At 54.0% G+C, this 22427-nt stretch overlaps 7 protein-coding genes across 7 annotated transcripts; 3 read left to right on the top strand and 4 right to left on the bottom strand.

The window, feature by feature from the left end:
- Window positions 1-288: 288 nt before the first annotated feature.
- On the top strand, window positions 289-2427 carry A1O7_02662 (uncharacterized protein; the record flags this gene model as incomplete). Its single annotated transcript, XM_007756693.1, has 1 exon — window positions 289-2427. One exon carries the CDS (start codon window positions 289-291, stop codon window positions 2425-2427), a length of 2139 nt encoding a protein of 712 aa, XP_007754883.1.
- Window positions 2428-6333: 3906 nt separating this feature from the next.
- A1O7_02663 (uncharacterized protein) lies at window positions 6334-6927 on the bottom strand. The gene has a single exon (XM_007756694.1). The coding sequence runs from the start codon at window positions 6857-6859 to the stop codon at window positions 6656-6658; it is 204 nt and encodes a 67-aa protein (XP_007754884.1). The 5' UTR covers window positions 6860-6927; the 3' UTR covers window positions 6334-6655.
- Window positions 6928-8083: 1156 nt separating this feature from the next.
- On the bottom strand, window positions 8084-8908 carry A1O7_02664 (uncharacterized protein; the record flags this gene model as incomplete). The annotated part of the gene is made up of 1 exon (XM_007756695.1): window positions 8084-8908. The coding sequence occupies one exon, from the start codon at window positions 8906-8908 to the stop codon at window positions 8084-8086; it is 825 nt and encodes a 274-aa protein (XP_007754885.1).
- A 1936-nt stretch (window positions 8909-10844) lies between these two features.
- On the top strand, window positions 10845-11563 carry A1O7_02665 (uncharacterized protein; the record flags this gene model as incomplete). The annotated part of the gene is made up of 3 exons (XM_007756696.1): window positions 10845-11109; window positions 11166-11250; window positions 11302-11563. The coding sequence occupies 3 exons, from the start codon at window positions 10845-10847 to the stop codon at window positions 11561-11563; spliced, it is 612 nt and encodes a 203-aa protein (XP_007754886.1).
- A 3202-nt stretch (window positions 11564-14765) lies between these two features.
- Window positions 14766-17167, top strand: A1O7_02666 (uncharacterized protein; the record flags this gene model as incomplete). The annotated part of the gene is made up of 6 exons (XM_007756697.1): window positions 14766-14900; window positions 14955-15075; window positions 15165-15246; window positions 15296-16268; window positions 16322-16841; window positions 16947-17167. The coding sequence occupies 6 exons, from the start codon at window positions 14766-14768 to the stop codon at window positions 17165-17167; spliced, it is 2052 nt and encodes a 683-aa protein (XP_007754887.1).
- A 943-nt stretch (window positions 17168-18110) lies between these two features.
- On the bottom strand, window positions 18111-18783 carry A1O7_02667 (uncharacterized protein; the record flags this gene model as incomplete). The annotated part of the gene is made up of 2 exons (XM_007756698.1): window positions 18111-18269; window positions 18382-18783. 2 exons carry the CDS (start codon window positions 18781-18783, stop codon window positions 18111-18113), a joined length of 561 nt encoding a protein of 186 aa, XP_007754888.1.
- A 1923-nt stretch (window positions 18784-20706) lies between these two features.
- Window positions 20707-21398, bottom strand: A1O7_02668 (uncharacterized protein; the record flags this gene model as incomplete). Its single annotated transcript, XM_007756699.1, has 2 exons — window positions 20707-21115; window positions 21175-21398. The coding sequence occupies 2 exons, from the start codon at window positions 21396-21398 to the stop codon at window positions 20707-20709; spliced, it is 633 nt and encodes a 210-aa protein (XP_007754889.1).
- Window positions 21399-22427: the final 1029 nt, after the last annotated feature.

A 22427-nucleotide genomic window follows, 5' to 3' on the forward strand; every position in this document is an offset into this window, starting at 1 on the left:
ACTTGCCGTCCATACAGAATTTTTGTGGAAGCCCTGTGTGGCTGAAACTCCCTTTGAAGTTGAAATTCAGCCAACTGCTACTGCCTTTTTCCGGCTTGTACTCCGTACTCGAATGGAAGTGTAAAGGAACTGGCTGATCGAATAATGTGGCGAACAGCCTTGTAGGTGCCTCGCAATTGACTCCCCACACAAAAGCCACAAGGCTGCGACTCGGATCCGGACAAACAGGCCTCCGAATAGCTTGGCGCCAAACTCAAAATCTTTGCAAAAAGCGCGTCGTCGTTCAGAATGCACAGAGTATATCCCCAGCAAGGACGACAACGTGGCTACCAAAGCCCTTTACTCGCCTCACTTAACCTCTTCACATGGAACGATCTCGACAAAGGAGGGGACGAAATGGATGCACTTAAATTACTGTCTCGGTCTACCCGGGTAAAAGCGAACATCACGGATGCCGCGCCACAGAAGATCCCATCAGCATCAGGACAGGCATCCAACCACGAAGGTCTTAATGACACCAACAGCCGGAAGCGCAAGCGGGGTTCTGACGTTGCAGATAATGGAAACTCCTCCGCTGGCGCATCCACACCACTATCCGAGCAGGATATCAGACATATCCATAAGAAACACAACATCAAGGTCGTGGACTTGAATCAATTTCGAACTATACGCAAGTCTGTCGAGTCACGAAAGGCACAGAAAGAGCAATCTCGAATCTTCCCCAGGCCTCTGACTTCGTTCGACCAACTTCGCGCCGATTACAGCGCAAATCCAGCCCTTGCAAGAAACATTGCGGAGCAAGCATATCTCAAGCCCACCGAGGTTCAGATTGCTACCTTGCCGCTCCTGCTGAACCAGGAGACCGAGCCGAATCTGCTGACGGTTGCACCTACGGGAAGCGGGAAGACTCTGGCTTTCCTCGTTCCGCTGATTGACAAAATATCCAGAGTGCACAACACAAGCGGATATAAGGCGGACAAATATGTCCGCGCTACCATTCTGGCTCCCACAAAGGAATTGGTCTCCCAAATTGTCAATGAAGGTCGGAAGCTTGCGGCAAAGACAGGTGTCACCATCACGGCGATGAAGAAGGGAATGAGACTTTTCGAAGACGCTGGTGAGTCTGCCGAAGGAGACTCGGATTCTGATGAAGGGGAAACTGGAGGTCAAGAACACGAGGGATCTTCCGCGGATCCAACAATTGTCAAGAGCGACATCTTGGTCTCGACACCTCTCAGTCTCGTCCATCTTCTTGCTCCCTCCGGGGAAGACGGCGAGGGAGTGACACCGCACTCTCTACCAAACGTCGAGAATCTGATCTTTGACGAAGCAGACGTCCTCCTCGACCCGCTCTTCCGGTCCCAGACCCTTGCTATTTGGTCGGCGTGCGTTTCACCTGCGCTAAGGATAAGCATGTGGTCAGCAACAATTGGTTCGAATATTGAGGAGCTGGCCGTACAATCCATCTCTGAACGTCAGAAGAAGCTCAAGATCCCACGAAATGAGCGCCCACCACTCCTCCGGGCTATTGTTGGGCTGAAAGACACGAGCTTACCAACGATATCGCACCGATTAGTCTATACTGCAACCGAATCCGGCAAATTACTGGGAATGCGACAATTACTTCATCCGTCACGGCCAATGTCAGCATTAAAAGGCGAGTCTGAGAAGACGGCGCCATTGCGTCCCCCGTTCTTGGTCTTTGCGCAAACCATCGACCGGGCGCAGGCCTTGTTCAGCGAGCTTCAATACGATATTTCAGCTGAGGCAGGCGGGTCGTCGCGCGTGGCTGTGCTCCATTCGTCTCTGTCTCAGCAAGCGAGATCGTCAATCATGAAAAGCTTCCGGCAGGGGAAGATATGGATTCTGATCACCACTGACCTCCTTTCGCGTGGTGTCGATTTCAGGGGAGTGAACGTGGTGGTCAATTACGACATACCAACCACGGTGGCGGGATATGTCCACCGTGCGGGACGCACAGGGCGAGCGGGAAGAGAAGGCGGTGTATGTGTCAGCTTTTACACCAAGGAGGACATTCAGTACGTCAAGGGCATCGCGAACGTCATCGCCGCCAGCGAGAAGACGCAACGGAAGCCAGAGGGCTCCAGCACGCAGAGCCCCGATCATGCAGGCTCATCTTGGACGGGGAAGTCGGGGATCCAACCGTGGCTGCTGCACGCGCTTCCGACTGTGTCCAAGTCAGCAAGGAAGGACCTCAAGCAGCATGGCGTCGAGTCTCGGCGAGCTATCCATGCAGATGATGACGAGAAGACGAAACGGATGAAGCGGAAGGCGAGGATCGGGACGCAAAGTGGATACGAGAGGAGAGAAGTTGATCGGAAACGCGGTGCTGCGCATGGCAGTCTACGACTGAAAAGGAAGGTGGAACAGGAGAAAGGGAGTGACGATTGGGAAGGGTTTGGTTAACTCACATTGTCCAGAAGGAAGTCCTGCTGCAGGAACAGATGGCACACTTGCTAAGAAGTTGTAGTCACTTCCTGGAGCCGCTCATGTCGATAGAAGCGAAGGGCACCTCTGCGTCGATACTCCTATCTGTACCCATGAGTCGTGGACAGCAGAGAGGCAGAATACTAGCGAGTACCCATGGGCAGACTCGGAATGACAGCCCCCTTCAGCGTCACAGCAGAGCTGTCACTGTTGCTGGCTCCCACTGTCGCACGCAGCCAGCGAGTCCAGAACACTCTGGCCGAGGTCGAGACGCTCCGGTGGTGGCCAGTCTCCTTCGGGCATCAGACCCCTGCAGGAGAAGTATTAGCCGCGCTTGTGGCTTACCGATGGCGTTTTTGGGTCCCGGGCGAGGTCCGGGTCAAGAGCAAAAGCCGATAGCCGGTCCTTGCCTGGGTCCACGGCAAACAACGCCAAATCGTTTTCCCACATGTCATCCCACGTCCAAGGTCTTTCCCTGCACTTCTGAGGCATGCAAGCAATGGCAGACGCACGAACTAGGGACATGCTCGGAGGTGTTGCCTTTGGGTTCTTCGGGATACAGTCCAGCTTGTAGTGCCTCGTTGAACCACGCCGGTGTGAAGCGGCAAGGCAGCCTACCGAGTCTTCAGGTTTGCAGAAATTCAAGAGTGGTCAGGCGCCATCCATCCCTGCATACATGAGCATGGCACGGTCTTCCCCGGGCGGTGCCGCTAACACATGGTATGACATGCTTTTTGTTCGCGGGTGCGGAGGTATTGTGGCACTGTCCACGGAGTGTCTGCTGGATTGTACACTGTGGTAATTACAGTACTTCGGAGCGCCACAATCCCTAGTCGTACGGAGTGACCACCGGGATCTCGAAAGAGTTCACGTCTCTTCCCGAGATATCAGCACTCCGAGATCAGGCGCTTCGCTCTCTCCGAAAGTTGAGTTTCGTGGCCCGTCCCACGTCGCTGTCCATTGCCGCTACGAGCGCGAGTACTTGCTCCGGTGTCTCGTGTTCATCTCCGGTGTGGTTCCTCACCGTCACGACGTCAGGAAGGCCTCGGGCGGAAAGCATGACCAACCTGCCAGTCTCGATCCTAGATGCCTCTCACGTACTCGGTACGAAGCAGCTTGCACGGCTCTACTGAGGCAGCACAGTCTGTCCCACTCGTCAGCCTCGCCAGCATTCTGGCAATCGAGTCGCAGATGCAGAACAGATCGGTCCAGGACCCGGACAAGCGAGGTCTTTCCTCTTCCACAACATTGTTATGTGGGCTTCTCTCCATGACCTCGGAGATTTGCGCTCATACGGGCGGGTCCGTCTCCGTGCCGCTCTCCTATGTAGCTCCGTGTTGGGAAAAAGTCGCTGTTGCGGTTCCTTCCGGCGAACGGGACGGAGTACGGAGTACTTTGCGGTAAATTCGTTCCAGATACCAGAGGCCGCCGCGCCGGCGAGACGAAATGGGCGACGGCTGCTGTGCATGCTACATATCCTCGACGTTGGTCAAGGACTCGAGCTCAGAAGTCAATACTCCAGCTGAGCAGCACGCGTAAAGGATGACTTGGGTCTACATATGCATGCATGTAATTGACAATACGTCAGTATACACGGCCGGCCCATCGTTGGGGCCCTTGTGCTCTCAAGACAACTCTAGCCGTCAAGTACCGAATACGTACCTAGGTAATCATGTACGCACGGAGTGAAAAGGATGCTCACCCGACGGTGGGTGAATGAATGGCAGAACACAGCAACCACGACTCCGCCCCTACTGTTCTTGCCTGTCGCATCTCATCTCTGCATTTACAGTAACTCGTATTGCTTCGGGGTTTGTTTCTTTTCTCCCCACTTAATCGGTTAGTTTAGCTACTGTACCACCCCGTCCGCGCGGCGCAGGTCTTGGACTCTGTGTTTTTCTTCTTTTCTTTTCTTTTCTTTTCTTTTCTGCCCGTCGGCTTGGAAGTTGGAAAAGCTTCTGCTCAAGTACATACGCATACTTTACTCAATGAGCATGACTGATGGGATTCTCTGTCCGGCCGTCCCGCATAAGCAACCTGTGACCTTTCCCCTCTATCTGCTTTTCTTTGCAATATTTTTCAAGAGGTGCACGACTTTGAGCTGTGGAGAAGAAAGATGCGAGCAAGCCAGGCTGCGAGTACGAGTACTGTATGCACGCATGACGAGTCAGTCAGCGAGCAAGCCAGGCAGGCAGGCAGGCCTAACCCGCAAGCTGCATGGCACGGCACGCGATGGTCCAAGTTTTAACACTGTATTGTACCAGGGATGGTACTAGCTAGTTCCGATCTAGCGAAACGTGGCCGTGATGAAAGATGGACTTCTGGGTTTGCATGATAGCCCCGATTTCCGGTACTGTATGCACTCTGACACATCAAGTGACAATCGTTTCGGGATATGACTCGGTACGTGTTCGCGTGCGCAGTACGCGGTATTATGTGCTTGAGTGCCTAGACACTTGCTATTGTTACGAGCTCCTTCTCCTGTGCGGGTGGTGTCAAGAGGATAACGTACAGGCAGGGTACGTCAGTCATGCATATTACTGCAATGCTTTCAATGTTGACGGACTGGAACAACGAACAACAGAGGAGTTTGGATGACGGAGACTTTGCGCTGCTGTGGCATCCCAACGAGCCGTCCCACTAATATGTAAATGAGACGGGGTCCGAGGCCGAGCCAGCCCCATGCCAATGGAGTCCACACTGTACATAACCATGTCACAACCGACGCATCACGCCTGCTACACAAGACATATTGCGTACGCCATCTACACAACTTGTCGACGTCCGGAACATGGTGCGTTCTGTGATAGGAACGAGCGGGGTCCACGGCCGGAATTATGCTATTGTCCTGATGCTATTGTCCTGACTCCCGGCACCGACTGCTTCTGGAGACGATGAAGCACTCGCACAATGATCCCACATATTTGAAAAGATCTGGCCGTGGGGTTGTGTGTGTGTGTGTGTGCACTGCCTCCATGGGGAGTCCTTGCGCGCATTTGTGGGGAATGGGATGTCAGGCGGTAGACACGTCTCTAACCGCATCATTGACGTTGTTGAATGTCTTGATCTCTTCCCGACAATATCAAAAGGACGAAGACTGCCGTCCTAGTTCCCTCACCTGGGGGACTACAAGGCAGCACCGTAACACGGGAGTGGATTAGATTCGGTAAGAGACCCGAGTGCCATAAGCGTGGTGATTTTGCGTAAGATGCATGGAAATGCAGCCGCGTGGTTCAAGCTCGAGTCCGATGATCCAGCCTGCCCGGTGCTTGGTGCTTTATGGGTTTGGCGGAAGGAGATCGAGAAGCGAAGTGCACACAACGTCGAATGCATACATCAAGCTCCCTGCGCGGCCTTGCGATCATCGTGTGTCTGGGTTGAAGGTTGAATGCGTACGTTGAAAGACCATGTCCGGTGATAACCCCTGCGTGCAGACCCACGCCTTCCATTCAAGCCGCCCTTCTGTGGTTCGCATCTCTGCGGATGCCTGTATTTGATGTGTCGCTAGCTTTTTGGGGCTGTCAGCTGTTGGTTGTCAGATGGGAAATTGTGCGCGTGTCTACTGCGTCAAATGCTCAGAATTGATGGTGTGGTTGTAACTCGGTTGACCACGTTCGAAGCCATATCATATATCTTCTTTGATGATTCGTACTAAATCGCTCTTTGGGTATCGTACAATCGTTCACATCCATAACAACTGCAACCTGCTCAGCTGGTTCGCTTTCTCATTCGGGGCGATTTCCTGCTCGCCGCTAAGGATGTCGTCCGTTCCTTCTCGATCCGCCCTGAATTCGACCCACTTCCACAGATCCCCAGCCCCGAGACACCGCTTGACGAGTCTGTCCTTCCCCTCGATGACCCATACGCTTTCAATATCCCCGTCTCGAACGGGAGCGACGACGGATGGCATTCCTCGATGAGCATAGCTAGGTCTGGTGTTCGCGAAACGAGGCATTGAAGACGCACCAAGGCTTGTCGCTGGCGGCGACGCATCGTGTATGATGACATGGCCTGGGCTTCCAGCGATAGAGAAGGTCGGGGTGATGATGTGGCGACCATCGCATCCGACATGGACAAGTCCCATAGCGTCGGATCGATTTCGCTCGAGTCGTACGAGAAATCAGACACCGTCGTGGTCGGCGTGTCTGCACCTTCGCAGTAACCTTCGTCCTCCGTTGTCGACGACAAGTCCGAAGGTGATGCCATGTCAATAGGCGGCGGCGAGGGTGATCGCATCTCCATGTCGTTCAGTGCGTGCGATTGCAGTTGTGCGGTCAGGGCTGTGACGGAAGCATGTCGAGGTGCAGACCTGTATGTGTCGAATCTGGAATCGCGACGCGCTAATGGTCCGTCCGAGGAATGTGGTGTTGAGCAACGCGATGTCAGTGGTGAGATGTCTGCTGAGGTACATTCTTCGATGCTGAATTGGAGCGCTGTCGGGTTTGGGGTCGACCCGAAAGAGAAGTTCTCGTTGAACATTTTGTCGAATTAGGTTTTGGCGGGTTGGGTGCGAGGGTTGAGAGAGTCAGGTCGTTCAAGATGCCGAAGCAGTAAGAATGTAGCACCGAAAAGTGAAGTCGTGGTAGAAGTACGAGTACGAAACGGTCGATTGTTCGACTCGGCCAATTTTATGTCACCGGTACCCGTACGTCTTGTCACGATTATTCCCCTCCTTAGGCAAAGTCAGTCCCAGAAGAAGTGGCAGAACGGGTTCGAACAGACGCGACGAACCGTGGAGAAGTTTAAATGTCGAGCATGAGCGCCAAACCATGCCTTTTTTCTTTCACTCTTGAGTGGAGTGCCACTGAGTGAGACTGGAGTATCACCCGCCGGCTCGAAGCCGCCCTGAACGTCAAGACGGCCCTCGAATACCGGTTTGGGGGCGGAGTGGACCAAAGTTGCGGAAGAAGGGTGAGGGGGGACCCAAGGACCCCACTGGCGTGTGGGTTGCTCGCTTGTTCCATGGTGCCATCGTGCAATCGAAAGCGCACAAGTCTCGAGATGAGCGAGAGTGTGAGCGAAAGAATTGGAGCCAAGCCACGCCACGTTGCGTGACTAGTCCCGGATGATTCAAGGGGCGATCGGGTGAGCGTTCCTGAGTCCGGCAACTGTTAGACGTTGGCGTGACATGCGGACCCCTAGGGGCGCCTCCGATGACAGAAGGGGCGAAGGCCGGTTTCTGGCCTGGCTGCCAGGTCATCCCACTGCCGAATGCCGCTAGAAGCCGCCTAGAAAGGGCTCCAAGACCAACAATAGCAAGGCCAGCCGTGGACGCCCAGGATCGGCCATCTCCTCTCCAAATTTGCGACCCGGTGCCGTCATGGCTAAATTCTCGGCCCTTCTATGATCAACCCGATAGTCACTTCCGTCCTCCTCACGTCGCACCCTCATTTGTCTCACTCGCCTTCGCGATTCAGAAGCGCGCCCGGGGTGTTGCGGTGATCAAGACCCCAGAGTGAGTTGAAGCAACCGTCCTGCTGAGTTGATTGGTGGCGACCCTTGGCGGCCACCTTTTTTTGTTTATCGTACATTGCCACCGCACTGCAAGGACACAGCTTCAACTGCCCGAGGGCAACATCGTGATACTTCGGCCTCGTTTCGGCCCGGGAGAAGAGCTCCAGCTGGCCGGATTATCTCACCATAGCAGGGGCATTTGATGGTCCACAAGGAAGCAGATCCAGGTGATGGAGTTTGCTGTGTACATCGGACTACAGTATAGCCGCTTTTCTCCCCCCTGCAACCCCCATTTGACTAGCATATTGAAAGGCGATCCTTGAGCCAGGGCACTGCTTAACTCAGCCATTCGCTGTCTGTCGGTACATGAAAGATGACCATTGATGTACTCCTTGGACTGGTATAACAAGGGCGAAACGTTGCAGATCTCAAAGCAGGTCTCGTCGAGAGGCGATTTGCCTAACAGGAAGAACTCCGAGTACAAATCTTGCAGGCCGCTCATGAATTCGTCCAAAGCGTCGTCGACAGTACTGCTGGTCGTTGATGCCTGTGATGCGTTGGATCTTGGGGTATGGTTGATCTTCGGTGTCGATCTCGATGTGTTTCTGGGTGCCGGTCTTCTCTTCTTCTCTTCGCTTGCCAAGTTTAGCCAGATATCCTCCGGCAGCTCTCCATAATTCGCGGAGGATCGCAGCATGGGTTCCCGATCGTCAGGTAATAAACATCCTCCAAGCAGATGGTCCGCGGAGAGTTTATAGCCGGGGGTATGCCAGTCACGGATGTTCCTTTCCTGCGACGGTGTCTGCACCTCGCTCTCTATGATTGAAGACTCGAGTTCCTGGTCGAACTCTGGTAGCGACGCTGTGTCGTTGATGAATTTCGTGACTTCAACCAGACATGCAAGCATGAACCGACTGCGACCGCTGCTTGGGATGATAAGAGGTGTGAACAAAACGAGGTGCGTTATTGGATCTCCCGCTGCGTCCTGTCCGGTTACAATGTCCATTGACGCACCCTCACACTCGGTATTATTGAGAAAGAAGTGTTCACCAATCTCAAAAATGTAGCAGAGTTCTCGGGAGGTGGCCACTACAGGACACCCGGACACAGCTGTGTCGAGAATGCAAAATGACCTGAAATGTTCAACCGATCGGATGCCCGTCTGGTCCTGTGTTGGGCTCCCTTTGTCCGAAGTAATCGCGGCCTCAGCCACCGAAACGGAACTTGCGGTGGGAGAGTGCAGCCATGAGACATGGTTGGTCCGTCCCCTACTGGGTTTTGTTTGCGAAGTGTCATTCCAAGTCACCGAGGCCGGCACCGCAGCGAGCGATTGGCGCGAGTCCTGGATGCGTAGCGTGGAAATGCTCGGTGCCGTGGATAGAGTCGAAAAGCTGCCTACGCTGGCTTGCCGGCTCGTAAATGACATGACGCTGGGCGACACGGCATCATGGATGGCTCGTTGAGCGACAGTCGAAGGATGAAGGTAAGCGTGGTGAAGATCAAATTGGCTGAGGCTCGTCGCTGGCAGAAGTGACTGGCGAGCGGGTGATCGGATTGACGTCCGGTGAGTTGGTGACTGGAATCGATTAGGGATCGCACGAGAAACGGTGTATTCCTCGAGACTGTTGTGGCTGCTCAGCCGGTCTGTGGATGAAGAGAAAGTCGTCGTCGAGGGAAAATAGGGCCTAGTCGATTCGGCTCGTCTCAAGATTCCAGATCCTACTGTGTCTGAATGGCCGGATGACTTCCGCAATGTCCGGCAGAAAACATCTTTGAGGCTCTGCTTCAGCGACCTCCGTGGCGGATATGCTGCTTGTCTCCCTGGAGGCAAGCGATGATGGGAAAAGGGAGGTTGAGCCTTGGTTGTCATATTGCGCTTAATGCGGTCGCCCACACCGCAGCTTGGGGTGTCTGTTTTTGCGGAACGGCAGCGAGTCAAGCCACGAAGGAGCTGAGGTCAAATCGAAAGAGTTTGATTTCAGGCCAACAGGCCAACGATGATAAAAGTCATAGGCTTTCGGCGATTGAAGCACAAAGACAAGTAGGTATCCCGCTTCAACGCCGCTAGGCACAATCGACTCGCAGCGACACAAAGAAGCGACCACCCGAAAAGAACGCCAGCCAACAAACCGCCGTACATGGAGAATGTTTTCTCATGATCACATCTCTACAGCAAGAACGTGAGCACGAGCGTGGAAGGCATCTACAGAAATTTCGAAAGAAGATCGCGTTCGGACGAACTTGAGAGATCTGCTGCAGGGGCTGGGGGTTCCGGAAGCGATGAAGCAAGTGGTGACCGGGGAAGGCGGACGGAGCAGTTTAGGCCCCAAACAGGCTGTTTCAGGTTTAGCAAGTACCCGGAATGCTGGCACCGCCTTGTCCACCGAACGCAAGGCAGCGAATAAACCGTTGTAGACCGTACCATCTACGTATGCACGAGGTACTCAAGGAGCACGTTTGCTGTGGCGGAGATCAGAGGTTGATGTGGCCGGTGTGATGGGTGAAAGTAACAAGAATAGAATCCCTGGGCGAGTTCCATTATGGGTATGGCACGGGCTCCTGGCTTTGGATTATGTTATGAGCGATGGCCTCGTCCAGCTATCCGTCCGAATGGTCATGATTCCTGTCGCTCAAGCTATATCTAGATCCGGATGCCATGGGGGGAACATCGGAAGTGAGAGTGAGTTGAGATTGAATGCAAAGGAGAGTTTTTCCCAGCCGTGCCGACACACATCAGGTACCGAGCAACGACCAATAAGGAGCTCGGGCCGTGAAATTTTCCGGACCAGTGAGGTAGTTGCAGTCCTTTTTCAACACCTTAACGTCCAATTCTCAATCACCGCGACGACGCCTGAGCAGCACGAACAGGCCTGTTTTGTCCTCGCTAGCACTGCCAACTCTCCTCCTCCGCGTCTTGCGTCCTTCGAGGAGCTTCATCAGCCATGTCGGCAGCTCCTGCTGCTCGTGTCCTCCTGCGGCAACCCAGATTTCTCCTGCGTCGCAACAATTTCCGACAAGCTTCCACCGCCTCAGAAACCGCTTCAAAGGCACAAGACAGCGGGAAGCAAGCCGTGTCAAAGGCGTCGGAAGGTCTTACCAGAGTCCAAAGCTCCGCCGGCTCCTCGATTTCTAGGGTTGGCTCATCCGCATACAATGCTCTGAGCAAGGTTGGCGGGCGAACGGGAAGATTGATTTCTTTTGTTGAATGTATGCTGCAGATACCTGAACTTGATTGCGCAGGCTGGGAACTGACCTCTTGGTAGCATTAATACCACCTACTGTCTACTATAGTCGTGTCGGGTTGGAACTGGCAAGAATTGTTTTCAGAGGTCAACAAATGGCTCCTCCGTGAGTTCTTATCCGGAAACATGCAAGAACCCCTCACTGACAACGCCTCAGTCCCATGGCTCAATTTCAATCCTACTTCCAGCCTGTCATGAACGTCCTTCGGAATCCTCGATCTATTACCTCAAGCGCGAGCTCTATGACTAGCTCCATCAACCCCGACGCTGTGTTAAGCAGCATCCGCAACGTCAATCGCAAGCAGCTTACCACTGCTGGGATCATCTTCGCCGAAGTCTTGGGCTTTTTCACTGTGGGCGAAATGCTTGGGCGGCTGAAGATTGTTGGCTACCACGGCGAACCTCACCATGACCATTGAGAAGCTGGAACAGAGTGCCTACAACCCATCAGCTGAGGGTCACGCATTGTAATCTTAGGAGTTTATTGCACGAGAAATACAGGTCAATACATATCCTCGGGTTACACACCGCGATTGCTCGTTGTTTCTGATCTAAGGGACCTTGTACGTGTCGACTGATCTGCTGCTTCGTTTCCTGGTAGACATGCGGATTGATTCATCTGGACTTGACCATCTGTGTGTCCTCTACAGGCTGAATGTACCTTCCGAGCCGTGAGCGTGATGTGACCGGGTTGACAGTGAATACAGGTTCGAGCGAGTAACTTCTCGATGCTGGACAAGTCTCAATTGGCGAAACGTTGGCGATCTGTCTTGGAAGGCGGTTATATTGTTGCAGACGGCATTCAAGGTCGAGTAAACAGGCGAGTTCTTCATGGCCACAGAAGCTTTGTCAGTCATCAGGAGATCTCCCCTCTAGTCTCGTGCAAACAGTGGACTGTCTACGACTTTGTTCTTCCTCTTCACTACTCCTCCAACGAGCTGTTACCCTTGACATCTGTAACACTGCCTGGTCCTTATGCGAAAAGCCGTGAGGGAAGCTTTCATCTCCGCCATTCGCTCAAGCACATGATCTGACGTGCAAACATGTTCCGACGCTTACCATGCCTTGGCCAGCAGTCCCGAGCAACTGTACCGGTTTCGAGGATCCAAGCCCCTGTCACTTGCGGTGGCCATGGTCTTCGAGTCCACCAAGGTTGTCCACACCAACAAACAGGATTAGAGATAGCTCTGCCCGCGCGAAAGAATACCTCAACCAGCAAGGGTGCGGCCACACGCATCCGCCGAGTCTGATGCTGGCGAAGTGATCCAGAACTATGCTCCGCGAAAAGGGTGAGCTCGGGCGCTCTCCTCGGTCAGCAATGTATGAACCCTCTGAACCTCTGAGTCTCCGCCTACCAACCATGAAGACTGGCTGGATTGCCTATTATGCGAAAATTGATCCCACCTCGGCTCCTGACCGCATACAAATTACTACACACTGCCTTTTGGCTATGACTGACATCTGTTGCTAGCTCACCGAGTCCTCCGAACACTCGAAGTTGGCCGGTATAATCTGAACCCAGACGCTCAGTTCAACATCTTAGCCAATAAGAGATCTCCACCACAATCCAAACGTCCCTTTCGTCTTGTCAACACCTGTCAGAGCCTTTCCAGCCTCCAGTAGCCCTTCAATCGTGCCTTGTTCATCGGCAAAGCTACGCACATACTAGCGAGTGCGCTCATGACCGTCCGGCTCCAGCGACATGTCAAGAGGTGGCGGTAATGAAGCGAGTCACACATGCGACAATAAGGACACCGCCTCTTGACCATTCAGCAGTTTGCCATGGTCTCTGGAAAGCATGAGTCGAAGGACGGAATGGTCAGGCCACTGCCTGATTCGATCTCACCTGGAGACTCCCACACCCCAGCCGTCGATTGCGGGTCAGTCTGTGGCGCCATGTGCTTTGGACTGAGCCTGGCTCTTCTTGTGCGAATGCGAGCAGCTGCTAGCCTAAGAGAGGATGCTGAGGACACGCAACATTGTCTGTGTCAGACCTGAGGAAGCAACATACCTTCGACGACGGGGGAACGACGATCTGCCTCCTGAGCACAAGGATCTGCAGGCCCATGTGGTCTGAATGCAGGAGACACACGTGCCGAATAAACCTGCGGCAAAGTCTGCTTAGAACACTATGGAGAACGTCCTTCGTGCCCGTCCGAGCAGATGGCGCTTCGCTTCCCCTCAGTGCCCGGGTACTCATCTCGGCGCCGCATCTGTGAGAACTTCTTAAGCGAGCCAAGAAATGGGGGCATGGATTCAAGGACGAGGAACAGTTGGGAGGAAAGGATCGAAGACTAAGCACAACTGACCCATTCCTCCTAGACAAGCAGCAGCGCGGTGTGCTCTCAGCTAGTCGAACTGAGGGACGTGGACCCTGTTGCATGGGCCGGAGCTCGCTTCAAGATCGGTCCATATGGATAGGACGGGCTTGGGGATGGTGACCAGGCGCTGCCGTCTTCAACCCCCCAGTAACGACATGCCTACCAACGTGGTTGGCCCTGTCATCTCAGCCTTGGGTTCTGAGCGCCAGTGCGTTCGACGCTCGCGCGAACTACTGCACCAGAGACAGCGCAAACAGGGCCCCTGCAAGATCATCCAATCAAGATTAGTTTGATATCTTGCGCAGATTCAGAACCCTGCAAAAGTACGAGGATAGGTCAGCTGCTCAAAAACAATCTGGACACTGGCACACGTCTGCTGAGACTAGATCTGAAAAGGCAGAGGCTTTTCTCCAGCAGCCCATCGTGCTGAATTAAGAGACGATAATGTGCTCAGATATACGGGAACAGTCACAGGCTCTGTTCGACATCCTCTAGCCTGTCAGGATTTCCCCGTTACCCCGTCCCGGGGTGATATGGGTGTGACAAATAGAGCCCACCCCGATGTTGAGCAGAGACTCACCTAATCACTGAAAAGCTGGAGAAGTCTTCTCTGATAGGGGCGAGCAGAGCATGTTACTCAAGATCAATTTGCTGTTGGCGGCGGAAGTGGAAAAGCAAAGCTATGACAAGCTTGAAACACATGAGAAAGACGGAGAACTCGAAGGAGATGGCCGATGGCGTCGAGCACGGCCAACCACCACGCCTCTTGGCTCTGATAAGGCCAGCCCAAGTTGTCCAAGCCTGCTGCCAACCACTGGTGCTGCTTCTCTCCACCAACGGATGATCGACCCTCCAACCAGCCCTGCATATCTCGTGGACACAGCTGTCTTGCTTATCAATGCTTCCAGTTAGCTAACGACTTTGATATCAACAGATTACCTCCATGCCAGCGATGCTGCTTTGCGCAGACCCACCTGCCTCCGACACCCTGCTTCGTCGTGCATAGGAACATGGAGCCAGAATTATCGTTCAGTATGCCGTTATGGGAACGGCATCGATTTGCAAATTTTCGTCTCCAGTATCGCGTGCCCTGGCACTCCCAGACGAGATGCAAGCTCCCCACGAACCCGGACACCTGTCTTTTCTTTTTCTTGAGCTCTGTCCAGCATCACCAAGACGAGAGCCCGCGTGCCCAATATAAATCGCGCCAGGAAGTCACTTCCCGACCTTGCGACCAGGACTCCCCGTTTCTTCATCCTCTGGCAAGAGCCTCTCCACAACCTTGACCAAGATCTTCAACATGTCAGATACGGCGGGTGCCGCTCTTGTGCCTCTGTCCAAGGGCTTCGGCTATGGCATCATCCTTGGGCTTGGGTTTGCCTTTGCCCTCGGTATGATTGGGACCACCTGGGCCTTGAAGAGGTACCACGGCGAGGTAAGGGATGTCTGTGTACAACAACGTTCATTTGCTAATCTACGAATGTTCTAGGTCCAAACCTCCGAAGAGTTCTCAACAGCAGGCCGGACAGTCAAATCAGGTCTAGTGGCTGCTGCTGTGGTATCGAGCTGGACATGGGCTGCCACTTTGCTCCAGTCCTCTGGCGTTGCCTGTGAGTACTTCCTAAGCGCGCTTCAGCTTGTGCAGGACGCCTCCAGTCCGCGCTTTTCCCGATAATGTCGTGGATGCTGACACTGGCAGATTCCTATGGTGTCTCCGGCCCATTCTGGTATGCTTCAGGCGCGACTGTTCAGATCCTGCTCTTTGCAACACTGGCCATAGAGTGAGTAGCATCGACATCCGGGTTGTGGGATGCGCTCACATCGCTTTAGATTGAAGCGCCGCGCCCCTAACGCGCACACCTTCCTGGAGGTCATCAAGGCGAGATATGGCGTCGTCACGCATATCGTCTTCCTTGTCTTCGGCCTCATGACTAACATTCTCGTCACTGCCATGTTGTTGACTGGCGGCAGCGCTGTAGCGAGTGCTCTTTGTGGCGTCCCCACCGCAGCAGGTTGCTTTCTCCTGCCAATTGGTGTCGTTCTATACACAATGTTCGGCGGCATTAAGGCGACATTTTTGACGGATTATGTTCACACGGTGATCATTCTCGTCATTATCTTTGTGTTCGCGTTCTCCGCGTATGCTACCAACGAGGTCGCGGGCTCCCCGGGCAAAGTCTGGGAGTTACTGGTGGCCGCCGCGGAACGACATCCTGTGTCTGGCAACAAGGACGGCAGCTATCTCACAATGCGCAGCCATGAAGGGGCCATCTTCTTCGTCATCAATATAGTTGGGAATTTCGGAACCGTCTTTTTGGACAACGGATATTATAACAAGGCCATCGCGGCTTCACCCGTCGATGCTTTACCAGGGTATGTTATGGGGGGTCTCTCGTGGTTCGCGATCCCATGGCTCTGCGCTACAACCATGGGTCTTGCGGCACTGGCCCTTGAGAACAACCCGGTCTTCCCAACTTATCCCGAGCGCATGTCCCACGCTGATGTTAGTGCTGGACTGGTCCTGCCTTACGCCGCCGTGGCGCTTTTGGGGAAAGGCGGCGCTGCTGCGACGTTGCTGTTGGTCTTCATGGCCGTCACATCTGCATCTTCGGCTGAACTCATTGCGGTATCCTCAATCTGGACGTACGACATCTACCAGACCTATATCAACCCAAAGGCCTCTGGAAAGTTCCTGATCCGAATGTCCCACGCCGCTTGTGTCGTCTACGCCATTTGCCTTGCCTCTTTTTCGACAGGCTTGTTCTACGCCGGTGTTTCGATGGGCTATCTGTATCTCCTCATGGTGAGTTCTTCCCCTCCTCAGAGTCACGCGCCCGCACTGATCAATGCCTCCAGGGCTGTATCATCTCCAGTGCCGTGATTCCAGCAACGCTGGCCCTCATGTGGAAGGACCAGAACTGGCAAGCCGCGGCAGGCGCGCCGGTCCTGGGCTTCATCTGCGCGATTATCGCCTGGCTCGTGACCGCGAAGCATGACTGCGGCGTCCTCAACGTCGATTGCACCGGCTCCAACAACCCCATGTTGGCTGGGAACGTGACCGCCCTGCTCAGCCCCATTATCTTCGTCCCCATCCTTACGTATGCGTTCGGCCGCCAGAACTACGACTGGGAGTCCATGCGTGCGATCCGCAAGGGCGACGACTCCGAGATCATCCGCCGCGCCAGCGTCGACACGGAGATCCAACGCGAGATCGCAGCCCGCACTGCCGAGCAAGAAGCCGCCGAGCAGACCAAGTTGAACAAAGCCGCCGTCATCTCCAGGAGTTTGACCGGCTTCATGACCATTGCTCTGCTCGTGCTCTGGCCCATGCCCTTGTACGGGACGGGCTATATCTTCTCGAAGAAGTTCTTTACCGGTATGTCACGTCACGTTATGTCACGTCATTCATGTCTTCCCTTCTGTGACCTTCCTATCATCACGTTCTGGTTTCTACGTTACTGATTTTTGTTCACGGGAACAGGTTGGGTCGTAGTCGGCATCCTCTGGCTCTTCTGTAGTACCTTCGCCGTGGGCTTGTTCCCGCTCTGGCAAGGCCGGAAAACCATGGGCCATACCGTGAAGTCCATCTTCTTGGACGTGACGGGCAAGAGACGCCCCGCCATCCATGGACAGATTGCCGAAGTCGACGAGACGAGTGGTCATCAGACTCCCGAGGAGAAAGTCGTCGTCAAGAATGAGTAAGTGAATGATAAGTGAGGAGGTCGAGCAGGTTCAGCAAGTCCCCCGCTCGCCAGGCGGCGGTGACCGCAATTCCATGTAATGCAATTCTGGGCAGACGAGCCATGGTGGAGTCATGATCGGGGTAGCTACTCGTTCAATTCCACAGAGATTACCCAACGTAGCTGGTTTGTAGCTTGATGCTCAGATTAGTTGAGCGAAGCAAACCATACGAAGAACTTCGAGCCTCCGGACGTGAGTACATGATGTTCCTCCTATCTGGTTGTTTCGGAGATTTGAGCCTCTGCCTCCGCCTCCGCCTGCAGCTGGCCTGCGAAGAGCCTGTGGAAATACCTCAGTGGGGTGAAAAGAGCTGTATCCACGACAACGGAAGCAGATTTCCATGGAGGGGAAAACCTGATGGCACGATCCGAGAGTGAATAATCAGTCATCCTTTTGATGCTCGCCTCGAGAATGGCCTTGGGCATTTCATGCAAGCCGGTGAAGAAGGTCGGTTCCAGATTGCAATGCGCACGACGGTCTCATATAACCCATTTCCTCTCTCCCTATAGCTTGCCCAGTCTCTTCGCAACGTCAATAATTGGCCAGGATTCGGGATGACAGCAAAGCACTCGGGCCAGGAACGAAGAAGGATATGGACTTGGGAGAAGTAAGATCAATCGCCCTGTACATTGGAATACAGTTTCGTTCAATGGAGCGGGCATACCCCGCCGATCCGCTGTTGGACAGATCACAATCTCATCTCTCCGCGCTCACACACCTTTGCCGCGATATCCGTGCGGAACAAGGGGCTCCATCACCCCATGCGTATGCTCGGCTCATGCCATCACCCCGAGATCAAGGTAACATCCTGGATAGAATTGACCCCCTTGTGGCCCCCTTACCACGCGCATATCCCAAGTCACTCATTATCTCGTGCTTCTTTACAGTACCCGGTACTAGTACATTACTTCTTCTCGGCAGGCTTGGACGACACCAAATTCGAGAGGAACCCCCCGAACGAACCCCCTGGTTGTTTCATGTCGTCCCACGACTGCCGACGCTCTTCGTGGCTGCTTCGGTTCGCCATGAGGCCGGAGAAGACACCGCCCTGAGAGGCGGAGGACTATATCGCGGCACAGCCCGGACAAGTTAGCTCGCGGAGCAATCAAAGCGTCAAAGCAGATAGGAACGAGGGGGATAAGGGCAACAGGCTTGCAGCCACGTTCTACACTCACGCGTCTCCTGCCGGCAATGGCCGCGGCGAGCCCCCCTCCCGCGTTGGTCGCCGGCGGAGAACTGCTCTTCGGCACGACCTCCGGCCTCGCGGCGCTCGTCCCGCTAGGGCGTCTGGCCGGTTGGCGCACCTCTTTCCCGGCTCTGCCCATGAAACGTCTGTCCCCACCCCAGGCGTCCGGGTTGGAGAGCACCTTCTTGTCCACGACGGGGTACTCGGGCAGAGCTGGCGTGGCGTCCGTTCCCGCCCCTGCGGCGGCGGCAGGGGTGGCGTTCGTCAGGACGGGGGATTCGGCGGTCGCGGACGAGGCAGAGGACGCGGACATGCGGCGGGTGGAGCCTTGGTGGACTTCTTTGCCCGCGGGGAACATGAAGCGGCGGTCTTGCCAGGTGGGAGAAGACATGGTGATGCCGTGCGTGGTCGGGTCGACTGGGGATGTGACGAGGTGATGATGCACGACTTTGAGTCTCGAAGTGATGGGAGACGGGTATGGTAGTAGGGTAGATACGCGTATGTAGATGGCACGCTGGGGTATTGGACGGATGAATGGCTAATATGAAGGAGATTACAAACGGTCGAGTGGGAAAGGGAGAGCTCGAGTCACTACGTAAGGTACACAGTAGCTCTGTGGCTCGTACAGTACTGTGTACATTCACATGCTCATGGCTTCTAGGAACCTAAACCTACCTGCTCGTACAGTACCTAAGAAAGCCCCGCCCCCGCCTTTCTAGGCGTCTGGGGTTAATGGATCGGGCTGATAGGCGGTCGGTTGCACCAGTTGGAGCTTATCCGGCTCACATATCCAGCTTGTGCTCGTGACGTAGTGCATTGTAACTGGTCAGTGGCACCAAGAGACGTCGAATCTACTTGCGTCCAATATGGCTTATGTTGAACCCGCTTGTACGAATCATCCACAATCATTACGACGATAGAAATCAGACTGGCTACGCCCACTTGGGCTGACTCTGTGTACTTGAAAGCCAGTGGCGGAGCCGGGAGTTGTCAGCTTGAGGACTGGGACTGCCCACCTTGTCTCGAATAAAAGCCTGGATAGCTGGCAGTCGCGGCGCTGTTGATGTGACAAGAAGCGGTGACTCTTGCTGACTTTCTTGTAAGGCAGATGTGTCCCGAGGACAAAGGAATCAATGGGAGGGCGTTTAGTGGTGGTTCCTTCACAGGCTAGAGCGAGGCCGGGTCAAGTCATTTTCCTATGATGAGAAACGTTTCAGCCGATCCCACAGGGACACTCTCTCGAACTCATGCCAAACAACCTCGTTCTGCTGAAGACACTGCAATTGTCAATTAGGCTAGCATAGTCTGACGCCCTCTGCCCGTCCTTCGAGCTCTTTCAAATTCTTCCAGGTGAGTTTGGAGTAATCCGAGAACAATTACAGGATGGGTTCCGAACCGATTTCCTACCCTCTCAGCATCATCAGTCTGCTCATTGCGTTGGTTCAACCGTCAAAGGCAGGTGAGGTGTGAATGCCAGACCTGAGGCCGGCCACCTGTCAATATTTCAATTGCAGCCCAGCAACATATCACTCGGAGAAGAAAAACCTGCTAACTTCTGCCAGCAGGCAGCTCAACGCGTTTCATCTTACACTGCTTTCTCTCGTCACAGACGGCTCCCTTCTCGTCGCTCGACACCTCGGATTGTCACTTCCACCCTTGGCTTGACAAGCCATCAGCCAAAATGACACACCAGTACTGGAAATGGCATTACATTTTATCTGTGACCAACCCATGCCATGGTTTCTTGATGCTCCCATCAACATGAGAGACATCGACCTCATCGCAGGGGAGCGGGTTCCCTGGTTGGACTGCGGGCAGAGAGCTACTTACACAAAATCGTGAGTGTCCCATTTGACGAACTCTAATTTGTCATCATCCCAAGACTCTCCATCGGCAGTATCACATGAAGGCCGATGAGGCCCTCAAAGTAGTACATGGGTGCCTCATGGACAGTACGCCAGTCCCGTTGTCAACAGATCTCCCACTCCGTTACCCTGACAAACTGTGTCGTATTCTGCTGGGGATGGTGATGACTGACTTAGGTCACCAGAGGGTTTCTTTCCCTTGTAATTGGTCGTTGAGGAGGCGGTTTGCCGCGGCTAAGTCGAAGACGTCGCAAGCAGCATATTTGTGTTCATTCGCTTTGCCCTTGTCGTTTGTCTTGGCTTCGGACGTGTTGCTGGTGTTGTCTCATTCTCTCTCGCCATTTTCCCGCAGTTCCGGACGAGTGATCCAACACTTCTCGGCTGTATGACCACACTTCCCGGACTCAGCACACTTGTCTCGCTTTTCTTCCTCTTTGTCTCTCTCCTTGTCAACCTTCGGTAGAGCTAGCGACCTTCGGAGGAACGGCTTCGGCGAACACGAGACGCCCCATGAATTCGGACATGGTCACCTCTTTGGCCTTTGGCATGTCTTTGATGATATTGATGCTGGTAAGGAAGTCAGCGAAACGATCCTTAGGGAGACTTCGAGTGATCGTGTACATGACCATGGCGTTGGTGCAATTACCCTCGGCGTCTCTGATGTCCCGTTGAAGGATGCGGACCTTGTTGACGAAGGTCATAGCAGGTTCGGAAGGGCTGAAGGTAAGATTCGCAAGGTTCTCTTCGGCGATCTTGCGGGCGCGTACGTTGTCGAATTTGTATGTCTCCTGGAGGTATACATATGCCTGGTTTGGCGTCATACCAGTGATTTCATATCGGATGACTGGATCGACCGAGCTGGCCAGAAGTGATTTAGCGAGTCGGACGCGTCTACGATTGTCGGCCCAATCCTCAACTTCATCTTGTAAGTGATCTGCAGAAACAGTATGCCTGCGTGCCCGTCTTTGTCCGTTGCTTCCTCCAGCATGGCTTCGAAGTCGGGCTTTGGAAGGATGGGCTCATCTCCGGTGAACAGCATCCAGACGTCCTTTTCTTGTGCAACCGCACGGAAATTGCGTGCCCATGGGACGTAATTGTTTGCCGTGAGAACCGTGACATCGGAGTCAGATAAACTCGACATCTTGGGTCTGAACTTAGTTGCGTCAACCTAAGTGTTGTCGAAGACAGAGCTCACAACCACTTGGATCCGGGAAATGATGAGACAGTCGGGTAGTGAGTATAACTACCTATGAAGGAGCCAGAGCTTTTACCTGTCGGAGGCAGTGCGCGCGCTTGCGCCTTCACAGGGCATTGACTCGCTGACTCTGTCACTCAGGTGATGTGACCACAAGGTGGAGGGTCTGAGGTTCACATTGAGTCCAACAGTAACTTACTGAGGCGTGTAGGAAGCTGTTTTATTCTGCGGGTTGTCAACTTGTCGGCTGCGACAGCACCATCTCTTACCACATTCGTTGCGCTCGGTGACAGATGAGTCAAGGCAAACTGACCAGGCATTGAGGAACAAGCGCACCAGCTGATAACACCATTGAACACCAATGTTACCGCCCTAAGTTGGGCATGATTGCGAATGGTGATCCTTGTTCCCTCGGCATCTCATCATTCACATCTTCAAAGGACCGCCAGGAACTCGTCCCTACGAAGTACCATCCGTGGGATGCCATGATTCTTCGTGATCGTACCCCAGCCACAGACAGTTCGATCGAGGTTCCGAGCATTGCTTCGCAACATGGCATATTCTTTGGCTGAACACGTGGGGGACTACCCACCGGTTGCAACTTGTTCAATACACGGCGACACGGGCCCTTTGACGCCGGACCCTGTCGTACAGCTCCATGGGTCGTTGTCGCTACAGAGGATTCTGGCGTCTCTTCCCTCCCAGGTGTTCACAGCTGTCAGGATACTTCCCCCTGTGGCTGTGTGTTTGCTCGGTGAGCGCGTCGATCACTCAACGCCAACCCGAATCACCGATATGCTGTCGATGGGAATCATCAGCGATTGCGGCGTTTGACACGTGGCAGGAGGTCGTAAAAGTATCTCCGTTCGCCGGCATAAGCGCACAGATTCAAGGAAGTGTGTCGAAGGCGCACAAGAACCGAGCTACTTGTCTAACCCAGTTCAGCAGTTGCTTCAAGATACAATGTGAATTTCC

The sequence above is a fragment of the Cladophialophora yegresii genome, assembly GCF_000585515.1.
Source record: "Cladophialophora yegresii CBS 114405 chromosome Unknown aczIN-supercont1.2, whole genome shotgun sequence".
Classification (NCBI taxonomy): domain Eukaryota; kingdom Fungi; phylum Ascomycota; class Eurotiomycetes; order Chaetothyriales; family Herpotrichiellaceae; genus Cladophialophora; species Cladophialophora yegresii.